Source organism: Ahaetulla prasina, chromosome 5 (assembly GCF_028640845.1).
Source record: "Ahaetulla prasina isolate Xishuangbanna chromosome 5, ASM2864084v1, whole genome shotgun sequence".
NCBI classification, from domain to species: domain Eukaryota; kingdom Metazoa; phylum Chordata; class Lepidosauria; order Squamata; family Colubridae; genus Ahaetulla; species Ahaetulla prasina.
In genome coordinates, this window is record NC_080543.1 from 97,874,618 (window position 1) to 97,897,954 (window position 23,337).

The 23,337-nt window shown below is 35.6% G+C and overlaps 2 protein-coding genes across 8 annotated transcripts in view; one reads left to right on the forward strand and one right to left on the reverse strand.

The window, feature by feature from the left end:
- Window positions 1-1,657, forward strand: part of SLC9A2 (solute carrier family 9 member A2) — a 40,744-nt gene extending 39,087 nt beyond the window's left edge. The window contains exons 11-12 of the mRNA XM_058186479.1: window positions 976-1,066; window positions 1,444-1,657. Coding sequence (XP_058042462.1) covers window positions 976-1,066; window positions 1,444-1,505 — 153 coding nt within the window. The 3' untranslated portion in view covers window positions 1,506-1,657. The remainder of the gene's footprint in view (window positions 1-975; window positions 1,067-1,443) is intronic.
- MFSD9 (major facilitator superfamily domain containing 9) overlaps window positions 1-23,337 on the reverse strand; it is a 35,314-nt gene that overhangs the window by 7,203 nt on the left and 4,774 nt on the right. The window contains exons 3-8 of one of the 7 annotated variants that reach the window (XM_058186486.1): window positions 23,114-23,157; window positions 21,077-21,206; window positions 17,023-17,232; window positions 16,356-16,591; window positions 2,149-2,202; window positions 1,645-1,983 (exon numbers count right to left, since the gene is read on the reverse strand). In XM_058186486.1, coding sequence (XP_058042469.1) covers window positions 1,645-1,983; window positions 2,149-2,202; window positions 16,356-16,591; window positions 17,023-17,232; window positions 21,077-21,206; window positions 23,114-23,157 — 1,013 coding nt within the window. Of the gene's footprint in view, window positions 1-1,644; window positions 1,984-2,148; window positions 2,203-5,988; window positions 6,257-7,265; window positions 10,511-15,808; window positions 16,592-17,022; window positions 17,233-21,076; window positions 21,207-23,113; window positions 23,158-23,337 lie in introns of those variants that run through there. The other 6 variants (XM_058186482.1, XM_058186487.1, XM_058186483.1 and 3 more) reach the window with 6 other exon arrangements.

Sequence of the window (23,337 nt, forward strand, 5' to 3'; positions counted from 1 at the left end):
TTCTTTATAACAAGAGCCTTTAAATGTTTTTGTAAGGACAGCTATTTCTATTTAGTGTAAAATATGTGAACAATAAAAAATATGTACAAGATATATCACAATATACCTGGATTAGTAAACCAGGTATATCTGCAACACTAGATTTTATTAGTCATTTTATTAACATTTTGGGGGAATAAAGTTATTACTTAGTCAAATTAAGTCTAATCTTTATCTTTATTTCAATGTAGAGAATAAAAACAATTCATTCTTAATAGAAATAACACACACCTCTACTCTTTTCTCCCCTCTGATTTGCTTTTGCAAATTATTTTATTATCTATGGTAAAGGTGATATTACAACTGCGTACATCATGAATTAAATTTATTTAAAGGAATCATGTTTAAACAACTCTTGAGCATATCTAAAAAATATGAGTAGCAACAGCCACAGTCTTTGTTGCTCTGAAGTAGTAAGATTTAACTGCCTTGCTTATAATACATGGCCTTCAAAATCTATCTTTGTGCTGTTTGCTTGCACCTAATAATTTCAGATAGAGAATCTTTGAATTCTGTTGGACCAGCTAGGCAGAGAAGTAAAAGTTCTGATGAATAGACTCCTTGTGCTGAATGATTTTTCTTGATGAAAAAGTGGGTTACAGTGGGATTAAATAACACAAAGATCTCCAACCTTGGCAACTTTAAGACTTGTGGACTTCAACTCCCAGAATTCCACAGCCAGGATGTTACTGATTTGGATTTTTGCTCTGATTTTAGTACAGGAGCAGTGGGTGGTTGATTAAATAGGATTCCTCTTTCCCCTAAAAGGGTTGGAAGGTGGCAATTGTTAGAACTACATGCATATATATCTTTTTTTCTATTTTAAAACGAATAGAATGCTCCTTAGACAGATTTCTATTCAACAAGAAGCTATACTAATATTTGACTTATATATATTTCTTTCTGCCTGAACACATTTTATGCTTCTTTTTGCAGGTGCACATGAAATCACCACGTTACTTATCACTACCTAAAAATACTAAACTTGCAGAGAAAACACGGAAAAGAAATCAATCTTCCTTTAAAGGTAATGCAGTTTTGGAATAAAAAGAAGAATGAATTATTCAGCATTTTCACTGCCATATAATATAGTTAATTATATTATAAATTGTTCTTATCCAGTTCTATACTAGTTTTATGTTTTGTATATTTATATCAGATACAGTTTGACTTCCATTTCAAATATGTTCTTCCATGTTTTGATTCTAGAAAGCATTTTCCTGATTGTAAGTTTAAATTTTATCTATGACACTAAGCAAAGCAAAGATTTATTTAGGCATGATAGAAGAGGTGAAAAATGGCACATACAGTCTTCAATTATAGATATCATAGTTATCTATAGAAATATGGGATCATTGCATACATGCACACATATACCCCTGAATCTTTCTTTCTCATTTATAGAACATAGAACTCAACTAGGTGCTACTTTTTATTCGGCCAGTGAAAACCCTTGTCAAGAATAAAGTAATAAGTAAAAAAAGTGTGGTCTTGATATATTTATTTATTTATTGGCTGTCCATTTTACCACAGGGTAACTCTGAGTGGCTTACAATATTAAAAGGATAAAACTATACAAAACATATACACAATACAAATAAAATACTATAAAAAATATAAATACTCAACCCTAACTGAAAGATTGGGAGGGAGGGAGTAGAATGAGCAGGGATTTGTTTTTAATCTATCAACCACCTCCAAAGTGAAGCCCCTCCCACATTGCGGCCCCATGTCAACTGGCATATCCAGGTCTTTAAGATGAAGATTAGAAGGGTGGGAACTGACCTTATTCAGGAGGAAGGGGGCAAGATGCTCCAAAGGGCAGGTGTGATGGTACTGAAGGCTCTTCTGGACTCCACCAGCCAGAATACCATGGCAAATGGGGCCTGAAGCATGCCTCCTCTGCCGGCACAATTGAGACGGCCCAAACTCCACTGGCATAACCTGGATGGAGGACTTTAAAGGTGATTACCAACACCCAGAAATGTGTAAAAATTTTTTAAAAAACCCACCCCTAACTATATAGTTCCCACTCCAATCTTAGCAAAAATGATGGAATTTAACTGTCCCTGATACAGTTTTACAGTTGTAAAATAGTAGATAGACTACCTTTGATAAGTGGAATGATCCGTTCCAGTGTTGGAAAACCTCTGGGAGGGTGTTCTGAGGATGGGATTGGACATTTGCAATCACAATATTTCAGTATCAAAAGATATAAAAACTACATTGCAGATATTCTCTGGAATGTAGAGAGGAGATGGTAGACTATTGAGAATTATGCAAGCTACCCACAACTGCTTGGGATTAAACCTGTTAGTTCTGTTGATTCCACGTGCTTCTTCCTAATTCTAAAGAACTGCAAGGGATTTCTGGCTTTTCTCTGTCACGTCTATGTTCGCTGTCATGTATTTGTCTGTCATGTATAATTTGCTCCTGATTATGTTGATAGCTCAGAGTCTATTATTTGTCTATGCCTTCCTATTACAGCCATTAACTGTTGCGAGTTTGAGGAAACTCCAGGATTTCTCTTAACAGTTTGCCTTTTCAGGGATACAGCATATGTAACAAGTTGTAGATCAGGGGTGTCAAATTCAAGGCCTGGGAGCCAGATCCGGCCTGCAGGGTATTTAGATTTGGCCCATGGGCCTGTCCTGGAAACAGCAAACAACCAGCCTGTGGTACCTCTCACAAAAATGGAACTCAGGAGCCTGTTTTTGGTGGCACAGTGCTCGGGCCACCACGGGTGCCTCTGATACGAGTCACATTGAGCTGGCCATGCCCACCCTTGCCACATCCACCCCGGAACCCCAAGGTCAAACACAACCCTAATGTGAAATAGAGTTTGACAACCCTGTTGTAGATAATGATAGTAAATATATTAAAGGAAGCCAGTAGCCAAGCAATTTTTCATACGTCAAATGATGTGACATCATTTGGCAGTGAATCCTGCCAAATGACATCACAAGTATTAAAAAATTAAACATTTAAAATTATTAATTTAAAAAACATTTAAACATTATTTTTTTAAAAAGATGGGGAAGTTTATTTTGCATTTCAGTCACGTTAGGTTACCAGACTAAACACTACAAGTCAGCAGTATTTTATATAAAAAACCATTTCCTAATTTATATCATAATTATTACACACTTGCTTTGGAAGAAACCATACATAGATTTTGGGGTTTTATGTCTCTTTTAAATTCTTGTTTGTCTCTTCCTTTGTAAAAATAAACTATGTACCCTAGGATAGATAGTATTTACATTTCTGATTCTCTGCTCGTGCAATTAATTTGTTTCTCTCCTTTCAATGTTTTTGTGTAATATATATGTGGGATTGTATTTTCCTCTCCCTCTTCTGTCTTATCTCATATGTCAAGTTATGTAGTTTGAATCCATCATGTTGTGCATGTGTATTCATAGTTTGTAATAAAACGTGCAGTCAGTTATTCTAATAATTGACTACTGTGTTCTTACTCATTTCATACTAGAGAGGGACCTTAATATTATTTCATCAATTTCTTACAGTATCTGGGCCTACCACAGGGGTAGTTACAGACTGTAGAGATTCCTGTCAATTAAGTGCCTTGAAATTTTACACCATACCCATATGTTTGAGGACATGTTTTATAAAGTGTACTGTATAGCATGATTTCAGCATGATTGCAATGCTTTCTATTTTCCGTCTGTAAGGAGACGGAGAAATTCTAGCTAGAATTTAGTAGGTTAAGATGGCTCACGTGAGAGCGTTTGGCTTAATTGAGCAAATCCTGGATGTGACTATGATGGCGTTATCACTGCATATTATTATACACACCCATCTATTTAGTCCCGTTGTTGATTATTGTCCCATTAAAAAAAGAATCCCGCAAAACCTGTTTGGCCAGAAATAGAGTAGGAGATTTATTGGAGATTTTGTTGTAACACCTTCAATTCTGTAAAAGAAACTATTGTAGTTTTCCTGAATTGCTTTCCAAAGACTATAACCTGAGCTAATATGGGGATGTCCAAAGATTTGAACAAGCCCTTCCTATGATTGGATTGGAGATTATGTCATGAACTGTTTTTAAAAAGGGTTTTGCTTCCAATACTATTATTCAAACAGCTATGTAAGTGATTACAAGTTCAAACTGTTCCTGTCCATATATTGCAATTCTTTGGATCTCAAACATAGATTCGCAACATTGTGTACTTTCACTATTTATTCTAATATTGCTAATATTTTTCAAATCCCTAACTAGAATATGCAATAACATATGGTGCTGGAAAGTGTCATGTGGACATAATTTTCAATCAAAAAGGAGTCTGTAGCCCCTTTCTTTGAAATGGCTGCTTTGGTAACCTGGAAAACTTAGCCAAATGTTAATAAAAATCTTGCATTAGGTTTATACTTAGGATGTTCATATTTTAAAAACTTGTTTGAGATACATACAAATTTAAAAGTTTCCTTTGGTGAAAAAAGCTGAATGATGACAATGTTGTGTTTTTTTATGTTCCTTTTCATTGTGACTGCTCCGTATATTTTAATACAAGTATGACGTTGCTTGGGGGAAATGGTGGCTCAGTGGCTAAGACACTAAGCTATTGATTGAAAGGTCAGCAGTTCAGCGGTTCAAATCCATAGTGCTGCGTAACGGGGTGAGCTCCCGTTACTTGTCCCAGCTTCTGCCAACCTAGCAGTTCGAAAGCACATAAAAATTGCTAGTAGAAAACTAGGGACCACCTTTGGTGGGAAGGTAACAGCGTTCCGTGCACCTTTGGCATTTTGTCATGCCAGCCACATGACCACGAAGTCTTCAGACAGCGTTGGCTCTTTGGTTTTGAAACGGAGATGAGCACCGCCTCCTAGAGTTGGGAACGACTAGCATATATGTGCGAGGGAAACCTTTACCTTTTATCTTAATGTTGTTGTTTATTGTCCTTTTTTTGCACTAGTGTTTACTTAACTAGTTAGGGACTAAAGCAATAAAGTTCCAGAGCACTACAATTGTTTTTATTGTAAAGTTACATAATAGGAAAAACAATAGTTTAGTCTTTTATAAAAATGTAGTCCAGAAAACTGTCAATGAAAAGGATGAATCTGATGTTGGTTTGTGTTTAAGTACAACTGTCTCTTATCTTGATGAAACTGTGACGTGAGAAGGTGCATTTCAGTTGTTTTGACAATTTTTATCTAGTAATCTAGATAAATCTAGTAAGAACAATTTTGTTCATTATAATTTTTCTAGTAAAAGTACCAGTTCTCAGATCATTTAAGCAGCTTTGAATTAGTAAAGATAACAATGATGATGTTAATTATGCAAATGAGGTGAAACATGGCTCATATTCCATAGTTAATTTGCGCTTTAAGGTCATTCACAGAATTTTTTCTGTATTGGTATATTTATGGCCTAATGTGGTTAAAGGTGGTACTAACCTTTCTTCTCACTGACTCTCTTTGGAAAATCTCATTTGAAATAAATATGCAAAATTGGCACTGAACAAAAACGTGTCTGGAATTTTAAGTAGATCACAGGTTAAGTGTGTCTATGTTTACAGGAATATATTAGCTTCATTATACACATTATGTAAGCAAGTAAATGTGGATATCTGGCAATCTGCCATCCACTGTGTACCATTTTACAGAAAGATTTACATATTTATTTTTATTAATCAAAGTTATATAACCACCTGTCTCATGAGAAGTGATTCTGGGCAATTAAATATGCTCCCACTCAGTGTACCAACCAATGCACATTGCTCTTCTCTTTATGTGATTACATTTGTTAGCAAAGAATATCCAGTGAAGACTATGTTTCCAATTGACTTAATATATTTAACATTCTTGAGAATTTTATGTTTTTGTGCAATAGCCTATTACAACAGTATATTATTATATTTTGTATCTATATCTATCTACCTATTTATATATTTTAAATCTGCAGTAAGTGACAGCAGTGATTCTGAATCTGACCATACCATGGTGCTGAATTTAAAATCCCAAGCGGGAACAATTTTGAGAGATCAAAGACTTCGTCAGCAACAATGCAGAATTGAATGGAAGAATGAAACGGGCAGAGACAATGGTGGTACAGTGAGCTACCCTCAAGGAACAACAAGAGGCTTCCGACAACCACTGTTGCCAAGGCCAGCATTTGGCACAGTGAATGAAGAATCAGCTGAAGATGACAGAACAGTCAAGCCCCTGCCACCACCTCGATTAGCCCGGCAGGCATCAAAAGCTGAAAGGCCAAGAGATAAATCTGAGAATAATCATAGCAATAATTACTAAACAGATACAAATACCCAAACAGTACATATACTAGACTAGCCTGATGTAAATGGCAATAGGGCAGTTGGATTAAAACCTGGCCCTAGACTTGTGGGGGGTGGTTAGGAAGGAAAGAAAATCTAGACAGAAATCAAGTAGGAAGAAATTCTTAGCTGCTCTGGGACCAAATAATGTAAATTATACAATGAAGACAACTTTGATCAATTATTATATATTATATGCCTGACATGTGACTTATTTTCAAAGGAAAGGCTACCAGATCTGAACTGTAAAAATCCAAACCATCACTAAAGGTAGTCCTAGATTTTAATTAGGAATTGCACTAAAAATTTCCCGTCCTGTAAAAATATATCCAATGTGCCAGCATACAGTTAGGGGCTACTTTAAAGAAAATTCTGTAAGAACAAAGGTTATCTTGATTTGGAAATACAGTCCCTGTACATGTACTTTGTAGGTTCAAAGGAGCTTACTTTTAGGTAAACGGGAATAAATTTTGCACATTATTAAAACTGCATACTTGAACCACAAAGCCAACTATAGCAGTTTGTCAACTATTTTCTTGACAATCTTTTACTCCTTACATTCACTCCTCTGCTTTACTATTATGACTCACAGATCTGTTCACGGATATTGATAGGAGCTTGTATAAAGGTTCTGTCCCTATTTGTATGTCCATATGCAACATGACCTTACAAATGGGACAGAGGACTTGGATCACAATAGCACAATGTTCATTCTGCTCCTTTTCCCACCCCCACATGTATTCAGAAGGTACAATCCTCTGTAAACCATTGTTTACTGTTTCTGTCTATATTATTTGTTAATAATAATGCATAGATTATTCTGCTCATTAACTCATGTAATATTCACGCTCCCTTCAAAGTCCAAATTCTAATATTCTGTAGAAATGTAAATAGCAGAACTACTCGTTTCAATCATCATGCTTTTAACTAAGTTAATGGTCTTAAGTTTATTTATTTAAACATATTGAAGTTATTTTAAAATTATGTGTCCCTAGATACAGAATTATTTTTAAAAAGCAGCAATATAATTAAAAGAATCTTTGCTTTAAAACAAGCAGGAGTGTCTTTAAAAGTTTTGCTGTAATGCTCTTTTAACATGCACTATTACTAATGATCTATTTTCTTTGAAAATAGTTTGCCATTTGAAGAAAAAAATAAATAAAATGCACTTATTGTACATACCCACATACATATATTTAATCACAAACCAGAAGATTACTAGATTAGCTTTATTGATTAGCCTGTAGGCCATATCAACACAAATCAGAAGTGTTTTCCAAACAGTTATTTATGCTCTTTTTGATAGAATGCTAGAAATATAGACTTAAATTAATCAGTATTTGCTTTACAAATGAAATTGTCCTACGGATAGTAAAAAAAAATAAAAATGCAATGGGGCTCCAGAATATGTGATGGCGATACATTATACTTTTGACTTAGGCCGCCTAAGCATAGTAACAATATTGTGGCGCACTGTTGTTTGATGCTCTTGCTTTGAGCTAAAATTCAGTTCAACATTAAACGGCTGAAAAAAAGTCTTTAGTGCCATCTATTGGTAAATACACAAATAACTTTCTTTGGTCTTTTAGAATAGAAAACTCTGTTCTTGTCAACATAAAAGACATTGTTTTAAATATATCAGCCATCAGTTGATGTTATTAGTTTTAATGCAGGCCATCTCTGGAGAAGAATCTGATAACATTTTGACAACATAAAAGTTACTTGGACTTTTGGATGGACATTGATAAGGTGCAATGGGAACAAATGTTCTTTATCGATATCTATTAGGTAACAGGATAAAGTAACATTTGTACAATTAGCCAAATTGACAATGTGAGAAAATTCAAACCTAATTTATTGGTACAATGTTAACATTTTCATCCAGCATATGGTTAAGTTGCATGTTACACAGGACGCAGCATATTTCAACCCTGTTGAAATTACTATTAACTCATTTAGTTTGGAGTTTTGCTGTACTGTAAATCAAGAGAGTATACTTCTTTCCTGCTCCTGTAATTTTGATTCATATTTGCAATAGTAGGCTATCACCTACTATTGCCACATGAAGGAACATTTGCTAATTATAACCATTTTGACTCAGCTGTACAGCTTTATAAGAGTGGTTAAAAATTCAAAAACTCACAAAAGAACTTAAGAATTGAAGGTCTCATATTATTTTGCACACATTTATAATTACCATGTTTTATGGTTGTTTGAGTGCTGCAAGAAATAATTCTGCCACGTTACTACAATCCTGACTGATGGAATTTAAGGAACATTTGGCACGCTAGAAAATGAATCACTAACAGGAATTAAGGTTGATATAATTTTCATGGTTAAACAAAACCTGGAGCCTGAAAATGAAAAACTTGCAGAATGAAATTCCTTTTCTACATTCAGATGAAGCTGAAGCTCTTGAACACCTTTTTCTGTATTCTCTGTAGAAAAGCTTTAATTATTATTATGGTGAAGCCTTAAAAGGTAAATTTCCTGCTGGTGTTCATGTATGCCCTTCCTATTTCTCTCCATCAAGATAAAAATGTGGAGATGTAAGACACAGAGTTTTGTGGTAGCATGTCTCACAGGTAACAATGAAATTAGTTTTTGTAAAGGATAAATATTTGTAAGAACTCACAGAACAGAAGATGTCAGTATCACTGAACTAAAAGAAGTATTTTTATTATATTGGTTTGTATACTGCCATTTTTTACTCTTTGTGAGGTTCCTATTAGCTCAACCAAATTATAAGATTCTCAGTTTTTGCTTCCTTCTTGATAATTCACTTTTCCTTCATATAGTTGTTTTTCAACTCAGTCGTCTATTCTATCTGATCAAACTATCTCAAAGTATTTCATCCACAGTGATAATGTCACGCCCCCGTCGGAGTTTGAATCTGTGGGGGAAGATGAGCTGGAACAAGAGAATAGAATAGAATAGAGTAGAATTTTTTATTGGCCAAGTGTGATTGGACACACAAGGAATTTGTCTTGTTGCACATGCTCTCAGTGTACATAAAAGAAATGTTCATCAATAATCATAAGGTACGACACTTAATGATAATCATAGGATACAAATAAGCAATTGGGAAACAATCAATATCAATATAAATCGTAAGGATACAAACAACAAAGTTACAGTCATACAGCCCTAAGTGGAAGGAGATGGGTGATGGGAACGATGAGAAGATTAATAGTAGTCCAGGTTTAGTAAATAGTTTGACAGTGTTGAGGGAATTATTTGTTTAGCAGAGTGATGGCATTCGGGAAAAAACTGTTCTTGTGTCTAGTTGTTCTGGTGTGCAGTGCTCTATAGCGTCATTTTGAGGGTAGGAGTTGAAACAGTTTATGTCCAGAATGTGAGGGGTCTGTAAATATTTTCACAGCCCTCTTTTTGACTTGTGCAGTATAAAGATCCTCAATGAAAGGCAGGTTGGTAGTAATTGTTTTTTCTGCAGTTCTAATTATCCTCTGAAGTCTGTGTCTTTCTTGTTGGGTTGCAGAACCAAACCAGACTGTAATAGAAGTGCAGATAACAGACTCAATAATTCGTCTGTAGAACTTGTGCTTTTTTGATGACGTTTTTGATGTTAGCTGTCCATTTTAGATCTTGCGATATGGTAGAACCTAGAAATTTGAAAGTTTCTACTGTTGATACTGTGTTGTCTAGTATTGTAAGAGGTGGAAGTATGGAAGGGTTTTTCCTAAAGTCTACCACCATTTCTACGGTTTTGAGTGTGTTCGGTTCCAGATTGTTCCAGTCGCACCACGAGGCTAGTCGTTCAACCTCCCATCTGTATGCGGATTCATCAATGTCTAGAATGAGACGGATCACTGTTGTGTCTTCTACAAACTTCAGTAGTTTAATAGATGGACCATTAGAGATGAAGTCATTGGTATACAGAGAGAAATGGAGAGAGCATACAGCCTTGGGGGTCCCCTGTGCTAATTGTACAGGTATCTGATGTGATTCTGCTTAGCTTCACCTGCTGCTTCCTGTTTGTTAAGAAACTTATGATCCACTTACAAGAGCTGACAGAGATTGAGTGGGCAGCTCCGTTGGCCTTCAAGAAAACTTGGGAAGGGCAGAGTCAGTCTGGGCAAGGCTTTTCAGGATCAGAATCCCTGTCAAGATTGCAGACAGGGATCAGGCGAAGATCAAGGATCCTAGACAAGGATCTGATCCTAGAGAAGGCAAGAACAACACAGACTGAGCCGTTTACGAGGGAGGAGAGTGCCCCCCCGCACAAGACACACCTGGTAATTGAGATGTAAGGGGGTGCCGGTGGGAGGGGCATTTGTCGGGAACAAGTGTTGAATCTGTGGAGCTTTGTGTGAACTTGCTGATGCCTGGAGGTTTCTGTTTGGCTAACTTGGCTTACTGGACTGTTTGCTCTGGTTACTGTTTGGCTAAACCTGGCTTATTGGACTGCAGGCCCTGGTTACTGTTTGGCTAACCTGGCTTACTGGCCTACTTGCAGCCAGAGGCTGCTGAAGGTGCGTGTGAGAGCTTTGGTCCAGGACTTATAGTAAACATGTTTACTAAACATGTTTGGGGGCAAAGTTGGAGCAATAAAGGGGAGTTAGACCTGATCTTTGGCTGTGTTGTTTTCGTGCCACGCCCCAAGTCATCACAGATAACTTTTTATTATTTATTATTTATTAAATTTTTATACCGCCCTTCTCCCGAAGGACTCAGGGCAGTGTACAGCCAGAAATAAAATACAGAATATGTACAGTTAAAAACGAATTAAAATATAGCAAAATTACGAAAACGGCTGATAATTAAAATTAAAATTTAAAATATTTAAAATATTAATAAAACCCCAATTTAAAATCAAACTATTATGCCAGTCCCGCTTGAATAAATAAGTATGTTTTTAGCTCACGACGGAAGGTCCGAAGATCAGGCACTTGACGTAGGCCAGGGGGGGAGTTCATTCCAGAGCATCGATGCTCCCACAGAGAAGGCCCTACTCCTGGGGGCCGCCAGCCGACACTGTTTGGCGGACGGCACCCTGAGGAGACCCTCTCTGTGAGAGCGTACGGGTCGGTGGGAGGCATAGGGTAACAGCAGGCAGTCTCGTAAGTACCCAGGTCCTAAGCCATGGAGCGCTTTAAAGGTGGTAACCAAAATCTTGAAGCGCACCCGAAAGACCACAGGAAGCCAGTGCAGACTACGGAGCAGTGGTGTTACGTGGGAGCCATGCGTGGCTCCCGTTACTACTCGCGCAGCTGCATTCTGGACTAACTGCAGCCTCCGGGTGCACCTGAAGGGCAGCCCCATGTAGAGAGCATTGCAGTAATCCAACCGAGATGTAACCAGAGCATGAGTGACCGTGCATAAGGCATCCCGGTCAAGGAAGGGACGCAACTGGCGGACCAAGCGAACTTGGTAAAAGGCCCTCCTGGAGACGGCCGCCAGATGTTCATCAAAGGACAGCCGTCCATCCAGGAGGACACCCAAGTTGCGAACCACCTCCTTTGGGGCCACTAACTCGCCCCCAACGGTCAGCCGCGGATGCAGCTGACTGTACCGGGGTGCCGGCATCCACAGCCACTCGGTCTTGGAGGGATTGAGCTTGAGTCTGTTTCTCCCCATCCAGACCCGTACAGCTTCCAGGCACCGGGACAGCACTTCGACCGCTTCGTTGGGGTGGTCCGGGGTGGAAAAGTACAGCTGAGTATCATCAGCGTACAGATGATAACTCACCCCGAAACCACTGATGACCTCACCCAGCGGCTTCATATAGATGTTGAACAGGGTAGGCGAGAGAATTGACCCCTGAGGTACCCCACAAGTGAGGCGCTTCGCGGACGACCTCTGCCCCCCTGTCAACACCGTCTGCGACCAGTCAGAGAGATAGGAGGAGAACCACCGATAAACGGTGCCTCCCACTCCCAATCCCTCCAACCGGCGCAGCATGATACCATGGTCGATGGTATCAAAAGCCGCTGAGAGATCTAATAGGACCAAGGCAGAGGAACAACCCCTGTCCCTGGCCCTCCAGAGGTCATCCACCAACTTAAGTTTTGTGTTCAATCATTCATGCATTGTTCACTGTATTTTACTACATATAGTTCTTAGCACCCCATTTCTACTGCATGCTGCTCACTCTGATATTTAATACATAGATGATTCTCATTCCCATACAAGATGACCAGAAATCATTTTTGTTTCTTTTAACAAACATTTCTTGTTCACAAGAGACCACATACTACCTACTACCTTTTTAGCAGCATTAGCACATTCTAAAAAATTTTCTTTCCGTTTTTCTGTTTTCATAAATATTTCACCAAAGGTATACAGATTTAATATTAGTTTTCATCATTTACATATATCTTGCTATTCACTTAACTTTCCTGGTTACCACTGCTACCATGGTACCCAATATCTTATTTTTCAGCTCAGTACTCCATATTGCAGTATAATCTAACAATTGCTACAAATCAATTGTGTTTTCAACTAACAACTTATTATTAGCATATAAAAGTAGGTACACACTGACATTTCCAAGAAAAACAACTCTGTCAACTCAAGCATATGCTATATGTTTGTCCATATGTGTATCAGACAAGCAAGAAGAGATTGCACATACTTGAAGTACTCCATTCTCAATGTTGAACCATTAATTAAGCATTCAGTTTATTCTCATGCAAGTTTTTCTATGACACATCACTCACACTGCATTCAGCAACCATGTTTCAATCCATATCCAAACCTCACTTTATCATATACTTTCTCTAAATCAACAAGTGTACAATGACTTTCTCATTCATTTCATTCTTTTACATATCCACTGCACAGCATGTTGCATTGCATTTCCCCAATTTTGCTGAGTACTTGTTACATTTTCAGTCATAATTCTGCTGAAAAGTTTCCCATCCATTTTTATTGTTTTTTATAAATAAAGTAGTGAATATATCTAACACATTTTCCTCCTATTTTCCTCAAAACAACAACCTTGTGAAGTGGGTTGGACTGAGAAACCATGAATGGCCCAAAGTCACCTTGATGCTTTTTCATGCCTAAAGTGGGACTAGTACTCAATCTCCTGGTTTCTAGCCTTGAGCCTTAACAACTACACCAAACTGGCTGTATTTTAAAAGTTTTAAAATAGAATTTTAAACTTCTATTTTAAAATAAAAATAGAAGTATTTTAAAATTTTAAAAATAAAAATGTTTAAAGTTTATAATGTAACGTTCTCCTGTTACACTACTTATACCTCAGCCTTACCCGTTCTTCAATTTCCCACAATATTCACAACAATGTAAAGATGCTGGTTGTCACTTTTAAAATTCTATACGGCATGGGGCCAAGTTAACTAATGGCTCTGCTGTCCATGAGATTTGGAAGAATGGATATGCTCCCAGTCCCATTGATGAAGAAGTATTTCCTGATGGGCTCCAGGAAGTTGCTAATAATAAGGACAATACAGATTAGTTTTTGCATATTTGGCCAGTATGTCACAAGCACAACTACTGCTCATTTTTATTTGCACATGTTCAAATAAATATTCTATGCAAACACGTAGTTGTCCAATCTAGAGACTATATTGTAAGACAACATACTGTTGCCCACATCCCAAACCCTATATCTTAATACTATATATTAAGATATAGTAATAACAAGACAGTAGGATTCCCTATCAAAATAAAATCTCTTCAGAATGTTTAATTAAGACAGTAAAACTTTTGCTGCTGTATTTGAAGAGCAATATAGTTTTCTGTTAATGAAAGTAATATATTCCTCTTGAAATGGGAATGCTATATATACTAAACAACATATACACATTTATATATTGCAAGGGATAGCAAATGAATAAATAACATATAGATAATCTAGGTTTACTTTTTCCTTTTATTTCCCATTACCAATATTGTAGTGCAATTTTAAAACCAAACATTTGCAGAAAGCAATTCAAAACCATCTCAAATAGTACCACAGCACAAAATCCCTGAGTATAACTTCTTAGAGGCTTTCAAGTATTCCAAAAGTATGTTAAATATTTTCCAAATACTTTTGCTACATAATATAGGTAACCAACTCAGGATTTCTGGGTTGAATTTCACAAGAAAGTTTGTTGAGCATTTTTGGGTTGTGAGCAAATATTAACGTTGTCAACGGATGTAGAGTTTGCTGGGAATTAATTTTACCTAACTTGTAAGGTTTATTTCTAATCTGTGTAAGAAACGAATATGGCTGTTAGTCCCATAATATAGAAAGACAATTTCTATATTACATTAAGAGCAAATATTCAAGTCTTTCTCTTGCAGGGCTACTTTTAGAAAGGGTAAGCACTATTCTGTATCCTCTTAGCACTTCTTTATTTAAAATTTAGGCACATGTCCCTCTGTTGTTCTAAAATAGTATTTCTCAACCTGCTGGCTGAGTAATTCTGGGAATAGAAGTCTACACATTTTAAAATTGAAGGGTTGAAGAGTGTTCAATGCAAAAGTTGAAAAACACTTCAAAGAGTAAGGCTGATGATAGAAAATCAGAATTTTATGGTAAGCATAATGTATATTTCCCTTTTTTCTTATTTTCTTTTAATCAGCTAATTAGATCTAAACATACTGTTAATAAATGTTTGAATATGAAATCAATTCTCTTTAGTAAGCATAACATTTCCTTTTGCAAAATCATACTTCTCTCCTCCAAATACTAAAACAGGATTATATTATTCTGACCTGCCACACTGAAAGCAAGTTGTGCCTTTCTCTAACTGCAAAGAAATAGTCTTCATATTGAAGGCTCTAACACAGAGTTGGTAAGTTGTGTTCAGAGTGAACACTTTTGCAAGGTTTTGTCAATGTCAAATTTGTATTAAATAAGTAGCACCTTGTATTCAAACTGTGAGGGACTTGATTAAACAAACGTTTCATTTGAAGCAGCTGATCTTTGATATGAAGAAAAGGAAAGAGACTATATGTAAACAGAACTGTGACTACTTAAATATGTACTTTTAAAAGGAGCTCGATTCACTTGGTGAAATCTTGATAACTAAATGATCAAAAATAGTTTTCAGTTTCAATACCCATTTTAGAAGATTTTGAACAGAATCTATGTTTCTGATTGAGAAATAAATGCTATTTTTTAATACAAGGTCATTTTTTGGGGATTAAGCTCAACAACCAACTTGCCATTAAGCAAATTACATCTCTTCAAAGCCTTTATTCAGTGAGAGTGAATACCTGCTGGAATGGCAGTTCTTCCATTGTCTTCACTGACGTTCAAAGCAACTTTTAATAAAGGTCTGAAATACGGTATTGCGTGCCATCAAAACCTGGTTCATATTCCACATAAACATGAAGAAGCTGAAAACATGGGTTCCTCTGTTTCATTTAAAGGATTTCAATTTGATTTAAAATGTTATTGCTGTTTTATAATTTTCTATTTTCCCTATATTGAGGATTGTTCCTTTGAGAGTTTTTTGCCTTTTTTTTTTAAAGAAAAGCACTGTAAATAAGTCATTACATACTTTTAAATTTCATGGTCCTTCTGACAGAATATCGTGACTTATTAAAGACCATGATGAGAACTGCTGAAATCCCCAACAGGCTTCCAAGAATTGGTGGGCCACGTGGACTGTATTCCTGCACAACACCTGAGAGAAGAGGGGAAAGTATGCGACCCACAGCTGAAACAGATTGACCAACACCAATGAGCATACCACTGGCCTGATCCCCACCCAGCATTAGTTCAAGTTCTGTAATACACGTACGTCCCACAGTGGTTGAAAATGCTAAAAATGTACAAGACAAAACGATTGTCCAAAGACTTTCTGATACAGAATACAGAAACATAAACAGGCAGGTAAGAAGAGTAGAGTGTAATAACATAGCAAAAGTATTGTGCCTATAATATTTAGTGATAGGTCCAAGAAGAAAGCCAGCAACTACTCCAAGTGTGCTACCATAGCTAATTAGGTAGCCAGTGAGTTTGGGCTTCATTCCAAATCTTTCTTCAAGGCCCAAGACAAAATTGCTATGATAGAGCATAACCGCAATAGACATCAGGAGCCGTACCAAAAAAACATCCCACAGATTAGAATTTGCAACACTGCCAAGCCTCTTCAGCACAGACATAACTTCAATGCAAGAGGAGTTCCTAGGATGAGCAGATGACATGGCTTTGTAAGATGAAGTTGCAGTATTAAGGCCGTGCTTTACTTCTTCTGAAATATAACTTCTGGCTTTGTTAATAATGGCCCATTCACGACTGTGCATCTTTTTTCCATACCGTAGCAACATCCAAAAAACAACTGCAAAGGAATTTGATCAATGAGTTACACCATGACACCTTATTACATGTATTCTTGACATAATCTGATGATCATTGCACAGTCATTTTATATGGTTGCACATTATGTACTGCCAATTGTGAAAAAATAATTAATGCAATGGCACAGCTTTGAACTAAGCAGCTCTTTTCTCAAGGTAGTCAAATAGTTTTCATACATCTGCAGCATTACTTTATCATATTTATTTATCTGATTAATATCATGCCCTTTTTTGCAATTAGATGAGGAGGGGGCATGTGATTGGTAGGTTATTTGCAATTGCAATAATCAACATTTATGAAACAATATAAAAGATAAAGTCAAATCAGGGGAAGAAGTATGTTCCAAGAAATACAATTCTTGCCCGACTGGTGATTCAAGTATAAAATATCAGCATAAATCAAATCACATACCAGCATTCAAGACAAAGATGGAAGCACAGATGAATGCAGTCAGGTAAAAACCACCTTCCAGCTCTGTAAGATAGCCTCCAACAACTGGTCCCAAAATGAAACCAAAATTCGAAAAAGCATTGAAATATCCAATTACTAAGAGGCGCTCTTTCTTAGGAACCATGTCAGAAATGAGCACTTTGGAAACGGAATGTGTATGCTTGAAAATACCTAAAATTAACAACAACAACAAAAAAAAGTAAGTAGAGAAGCAAAATTTGAATAACTCACGTTGTTAAGTGAATCACTGCAATTGTTAAATTAGTAACATGGTTGCCCAAATTTAGGTGCCCAAATTTTGATTGTGTGAGCATGGGGATGCTGCAATGGTCGTAAGTGTAAAAAATGGTCATGTCATTTTTTTCAGTGCTCTTGTAATTTCGAATGGTCACTAAACAAACGGTTGTCAGGACTACCTGATTTGTAAAAAAAAGCAAAACAGAAAAAAAATGATGTTATTTAAAAGTTCAATCAAATATTTGTCAACAATTTGTAAATCAAATAATAATTTTTATTAAATATTTTTATGAAAAAAAGTATGGCATTAATTTGTGGCAAATAAGTCATGCTTTTTTTTTATGATGCTGGTGGTTAAGTGCATAGTTCTCATAACAGAAAAAATCAGCAGTGAAAGGACTAGCTAATCTTATATCCTGTTAACTACCTACAAGCAAGACATGATCAAATAGCATTACTTATCTAGACAAGCAAGATACATGATATGTTATATCATAATTATATATCTGATGCTAGCAGAACCTGTATTACTAGTCATAAATAGTCTTATTCTTGGACTTCTAAGTGATCTGAACCAAGAGATTTCCAGAAGAACAGAGACATGTCAACAAAGACGAAAGTAATGATGATAAGCCTGGTTTAACAGATCCTTTCCACCTACAGTAATTAGAGGGTGAGAGATCACCTGCATATGCTCCAGATGACTGCTCCACAAAGGGAGACTGCAGGTCAGTGGTTGATTTGCAGATCTGAGTGCTGGGAGATAAGGAAAACCATCAAGCTCTTAACTGCGGCAAAGTGTTTAAAGACAGTGGTTTTGTCTGCCTCACTATTTTTACAAATTTGGATTTACAATTATTTAAAAAGGGGTCTTTCAAGCAACAAGTTATTGCTGTCAGTTTAATTTTAAGTAGAGAAACATATAGTTAAACTGACAGCAATAATTATTTGCTAATTCATTTTTTGAAGAAGATCCTAAGGGGGAAATAAAAATGAAATAGAGACTAATGAGGAAGAATTTACAGACAAACAGAAAGAAGACATAAAAGAAGTTCCAGCTGATTTAGAAACACTGGAAAATAAAGCAATTGTGGATTATAGACAGAAAATACAATTAAAGTGGAAAAACAAACTATAAACGAAGAGATGAAAAATAATCTGTATAAAGATTTATTAATGTATTTGCAAAGCAGGATTTGTAAATTTTTGACGAAGTTTTTGAGATGGGAGGAAGAAAGTTTGAATGGACTTTCAAGCTTATAACAGCAATCTGGTGAAATAAAGACTGTTAGAATCAATAAAACAAATACATAAATAAAAAGTTGACTTGATCAAGGGTAAATTAAAAAAATATTAAAATAAAATTATGGAAACACTATAGAAAACCACGCTGAATATCAGGAAGACAACACCATTAGCACGAGGAAGATGTTTTTGGAGTATTCACATGATCAACACTTCCGATAATATGAAGTCAGAATAGACATTACCTTTTCCCAAACCCATCAAAAATTAATTCTACCAAATGATTCATTTCTGAAATATATTACTAGGCTGGAACAAATTACTTTTCTCCTTTATTGTAAACCAACTGGAAATCTTTTATGTTGTGAAAAGCAAGAAAGTAGTAATCAGGAAGTTTAATATCCTATTAAATCAACAGAACAATTATTTTATCTGTTTTTTTAAAAATCCACAACATGTAAGTTAAGCTTCATTAATATGCATGGAGGAAATATAGGGTAACTTTCTTTTTGGAAAATAATATAAATAAAGCTTAAATTTAGATCAATCATGTCTAATACATGGAACTACTTGAAACTGAAATTGGTGGCATATAAATTTAATAAACAAAATAAATAGTCAAGAAATATTCCATAGACTAGAACTTCGTAGAATAGCCACGAAGACCTTGGAAAAGATACTGTTACACCTGCAAAGATCAGAATCATGCAAGCATTCTTATTCCCAAATGACATTCTACAAAAGCGAAACTTGAAGAAGGAGAAAAGGAGCAGTATTAAACACTAATGAACGTTGGTGTTGGAGTCTCTTGAGAATACCACAGGCAGCTAAGAAAACAAACAAATGAATTCAAATTATCTTGCTTCAGACATATTATGTGAAGTCCTAGCTTTTTAGAGAAGGTGGTAACACTTGGAAAGGTGAAAGGACAATTAAAGCAATTAAAGCAAGTTCCTTATATGTGCCTAATGTCATGCAGGTCAAATATACATTATTAACAATATGGTTCAATATATTTCATTAACAATATGGTTTCTAAGGGGATATACCCGTAAATATTTATAAATACTGCAAATTGATCAAATTATAAAGAAGGGAAATTAGAAACCAAATACCTATCTACTTTTTCAAGCAACTTATATTTTTCCTTCTGCGTTGTTTTTCTCTTTTTTAATATTTGTAGAGAGCAAGAATAATAATTACACTGGAAAGCTTAGTATTAAATATTAATTTAAGACATAAATATTACTATATACAAAATTATTTAATTCATATTGTAATGTATCAATGCTACATTCAACTTTATGGGTAAACTTAAACAACTAAATGCTCATTAACATTTCAAAAACCTTAGTATTCATTTTTTTCTTATATTTAAAGATTTAAGACATCCAAATTGTCTTAGTGCTAGTTAATACTAGTTAAGAATGTATAAATACTACTGTACCCAATTAATGTAACACATTGCTTACATCTTATAATACAATGGAACAACATTAAAGTAAGAAGAATGATGACTAGCAGCAAGGTAGATGAATTCAGCTAATCTGAATAATAATAATTAATAATAATAATAATAATAAAAATAAAAATATAATAATAAATCAAAGCCAGAATAGAAAAATCTGCTGATGATCCCAAATGCAGACTCTGCAAAGAAGCAGATGAAACCACTGATCACATACTGAGCTGTTGTAAGACAATAGCTCAGACCGACTACAAACAACGTCACAACACAGTCGCTCAGATGGTCCACTGGAACTTGTGTCACAACTACCATCTGCCTGTAGCAAAGAACTGGTGGGATCATAAGTGTGAAAAAGTGATTGAAAATGAGCATGCAAAAACTACTGTGCGATTTCCGAATACAGACTGATAAAAGTTTTGGAACACAATACCCCGGATATCACGATTGTGGAAAAGAAAAAAGTGTGGGTAGTCGACATTGCTATACCAGTGACAGCAGAATTGATGAGAAACAAGTTGAAAAAGTCTCCAGATATCAAGATTTGAGAATCTAATTACAGAGACTCTGGCATAAACCAGTGCAGGTGGTTCCCGTGGTACTCGGCACACTGGGAGCTGTGCCTAAAGACCTAGGCAAGCACTTAAAAGCAATTGGCGCTGACAAGATCACCATTGGTCAGCTGCAGAAGGCCACCTTACTGGGATCTGCTCGCATAATTTGCCGATACATCACGCAGTCCTAAACGCTTGGGAAGTGTTCGACTAGTGATCTGTGATACGAAATCCAGCATAGTTATATCGTTTGCTGTGTATACTGTCATTTTGTGTAAATAAAATAATAATAATAATAACAACAACAACAACAACAATAATACAAGGTCTGAAACACCAGGTAAGTCTTTCTCTTCCTGTTATTCTCTATATTGTTGCTAAGAGCAGATATTGACCTGATACCGTATAATCAATTAATCAATTCATAATTAGTTTCTCTGAATTAAAACGGCAATCTGATTCATCAGCCCCTTTATCTAATGAACTAAAGTTGGATAGAGAAATAAAAACTTACCCACAAAGGTTCGAGCAATGGCAAATAAAAACACATTGGTGGATATGCTAAGCACAAAATAACCTAATGCACTGAAGAGGATGCATACAAGTAGGCAATGGGGTCTTCCAACTAGATCACTCCAAGATCCCTGGATAAGAAAACATAAATGTTTTGAGATCAGCATATCAGTTTATTAATCATGTAAGGATGGTATTCAAATTTAGATGTGGGTAGAAGATTCAATGAAATAAATAATATGCTACTTATAATTAATTTAAATTCCTCTGACTTATCTAATTCTGGATTCTACTAATTTGTTTATTTTTATCTTTACAAATATTTTACCAATAACTTACATCTAAATATGTGATATCTATCATTTGTAAATTTCTAACAGATTTACTAATAGTATATTTATTTTATCCAGCTGTTCTTCATAAAGCTAAAGGGGGATTTCTTTTTTCCATCTCTTCCTTAGGACCTGTTGATTTCTCTTCATTTTACTCACCAAACATCAGTCCTTTAGGGTAGGTTGGGCTGAAAGAAATGACTGATCCAAAATCACTAAATGAATTTTCTAACCAGAGTTAGACCTGTACATGAGTTTGCCCATTCCTACTCCAACATTTTAGCCATTTAGCCACACTGATTTTACAGAGTAAGTAAGTGAGTGAGTGAGTGAATAAATAAATAATTAAACAAAGAAACAAACAAACAACTTGTTGCTTAATAAAGTAAATTACAGGTAGGTCACAATTATGGCAAAATTTGATTTACTGCAATGTACAAATAGATACAAGGACCCATTTAATGAAAGCCAAAATTCTGTTACGGTGAGGCTAGCACACATGTGGTTGAGGCGGCTTCTTGTACAGTTGCTATAGAGAGTTTTATATGTAATTGTTGTTTTTGCAGAATGGAGACAAATATGGAAAGATAAAAAAGAGGTTCACGTAGAGGAGATAGTAGGTATACTTTGGATATGGCGTTAGCCTCTTCAACTCTTATACATAACAGATATAAAAGCAGCTAGATATGGCTATAGAAAATTAGATTGAGCTGTAGGGATGAACAATTTTTGTTATATAATCTTTGTATTGGAGTGAAGGATATGTGTACTTTTTAAAAGCTAAGTATTGGTTTACAGAAAGGCTGGGACAAAACAACGAGAGACAGTCACTATTTGCAGGAATTACATAGTATTATTTAATAGAAATAAAGTTTCCTTGAACTGACTCAATTTCTTGTGATTTAATGGATAGATCCCTATAGTTTTCTTGAAAATAGTACAACAAATGGTATGGCATTTTATTTGTCAAAACCTCACCCCACTAACTATGAGGGATAATTTTCAATTCAGATGGAAAAATGCAGGGACAACTAAAATCTCATTCATCGGCTTCTATCTAGGTTGTCTACTCAGTATTCGATATGACCAAACCAAAGCTCTTATTAAACAGTATACAGCAGACACTGAGCACTAACTGGATGCAGTCAGCTTCCCAATCCTTATTGCCAGTGAATCCAACAGGTACCCTGCTACTCCCACTATATACTTAATCCACCTCAAAGTATATAGCCACTGGTCAGCTTTTACTCTGACACAGTGTCGTGATCTTCTCTCAGTGGACCTTGAAGGTCAATACAGGAAAATCTCTTACCCAATGAGGCAATGTTGCTGTGATTCTGAACATACAGAAAGAACAGGGCATATGCTGCTGCAGAGCCTATATGAGAGACATTTGTGCTAGCTTCATCTCTCCAATACTATATAAATATCCAGGATGCATAGGATAAATTTTTAGCTTTAAAATATTGTGTCATGTTTTTTTAATCAATGCTTTCAGTTTCAAAACTATAAAATATATTTAAAGTAACATAAAGCTATACAAATATTTTTAACAGAAAGGTCTGTCTGAGAGACAAACCCAGTTTATTGCAGTGACAATTCAAAACAAGAACATATTTTAAACACAAAATTCTCTTTACAGCATCACACTATTCCACACCTTTGGAAAAAAAGTAGTTATTTATGAATTAAGAATATAAACTTACCACTAAGGTGCTGGAAAAGAGTTGGAGTATTCCATATAAAGATCCTAGAAGAAAAAAAATAGTGAAATAAAAATATATAGATGATCATTCTGCAATAGATTTTCAGTAGGAAGAAAGCAAATTATTCTTGACACCACTGGTAATACTTTTGGTCAGATGCATTTCTTAAAACCAATTTTTTGTAACAAACAATTCAATAACTTCATGTGAAAGGAAGAATAAAG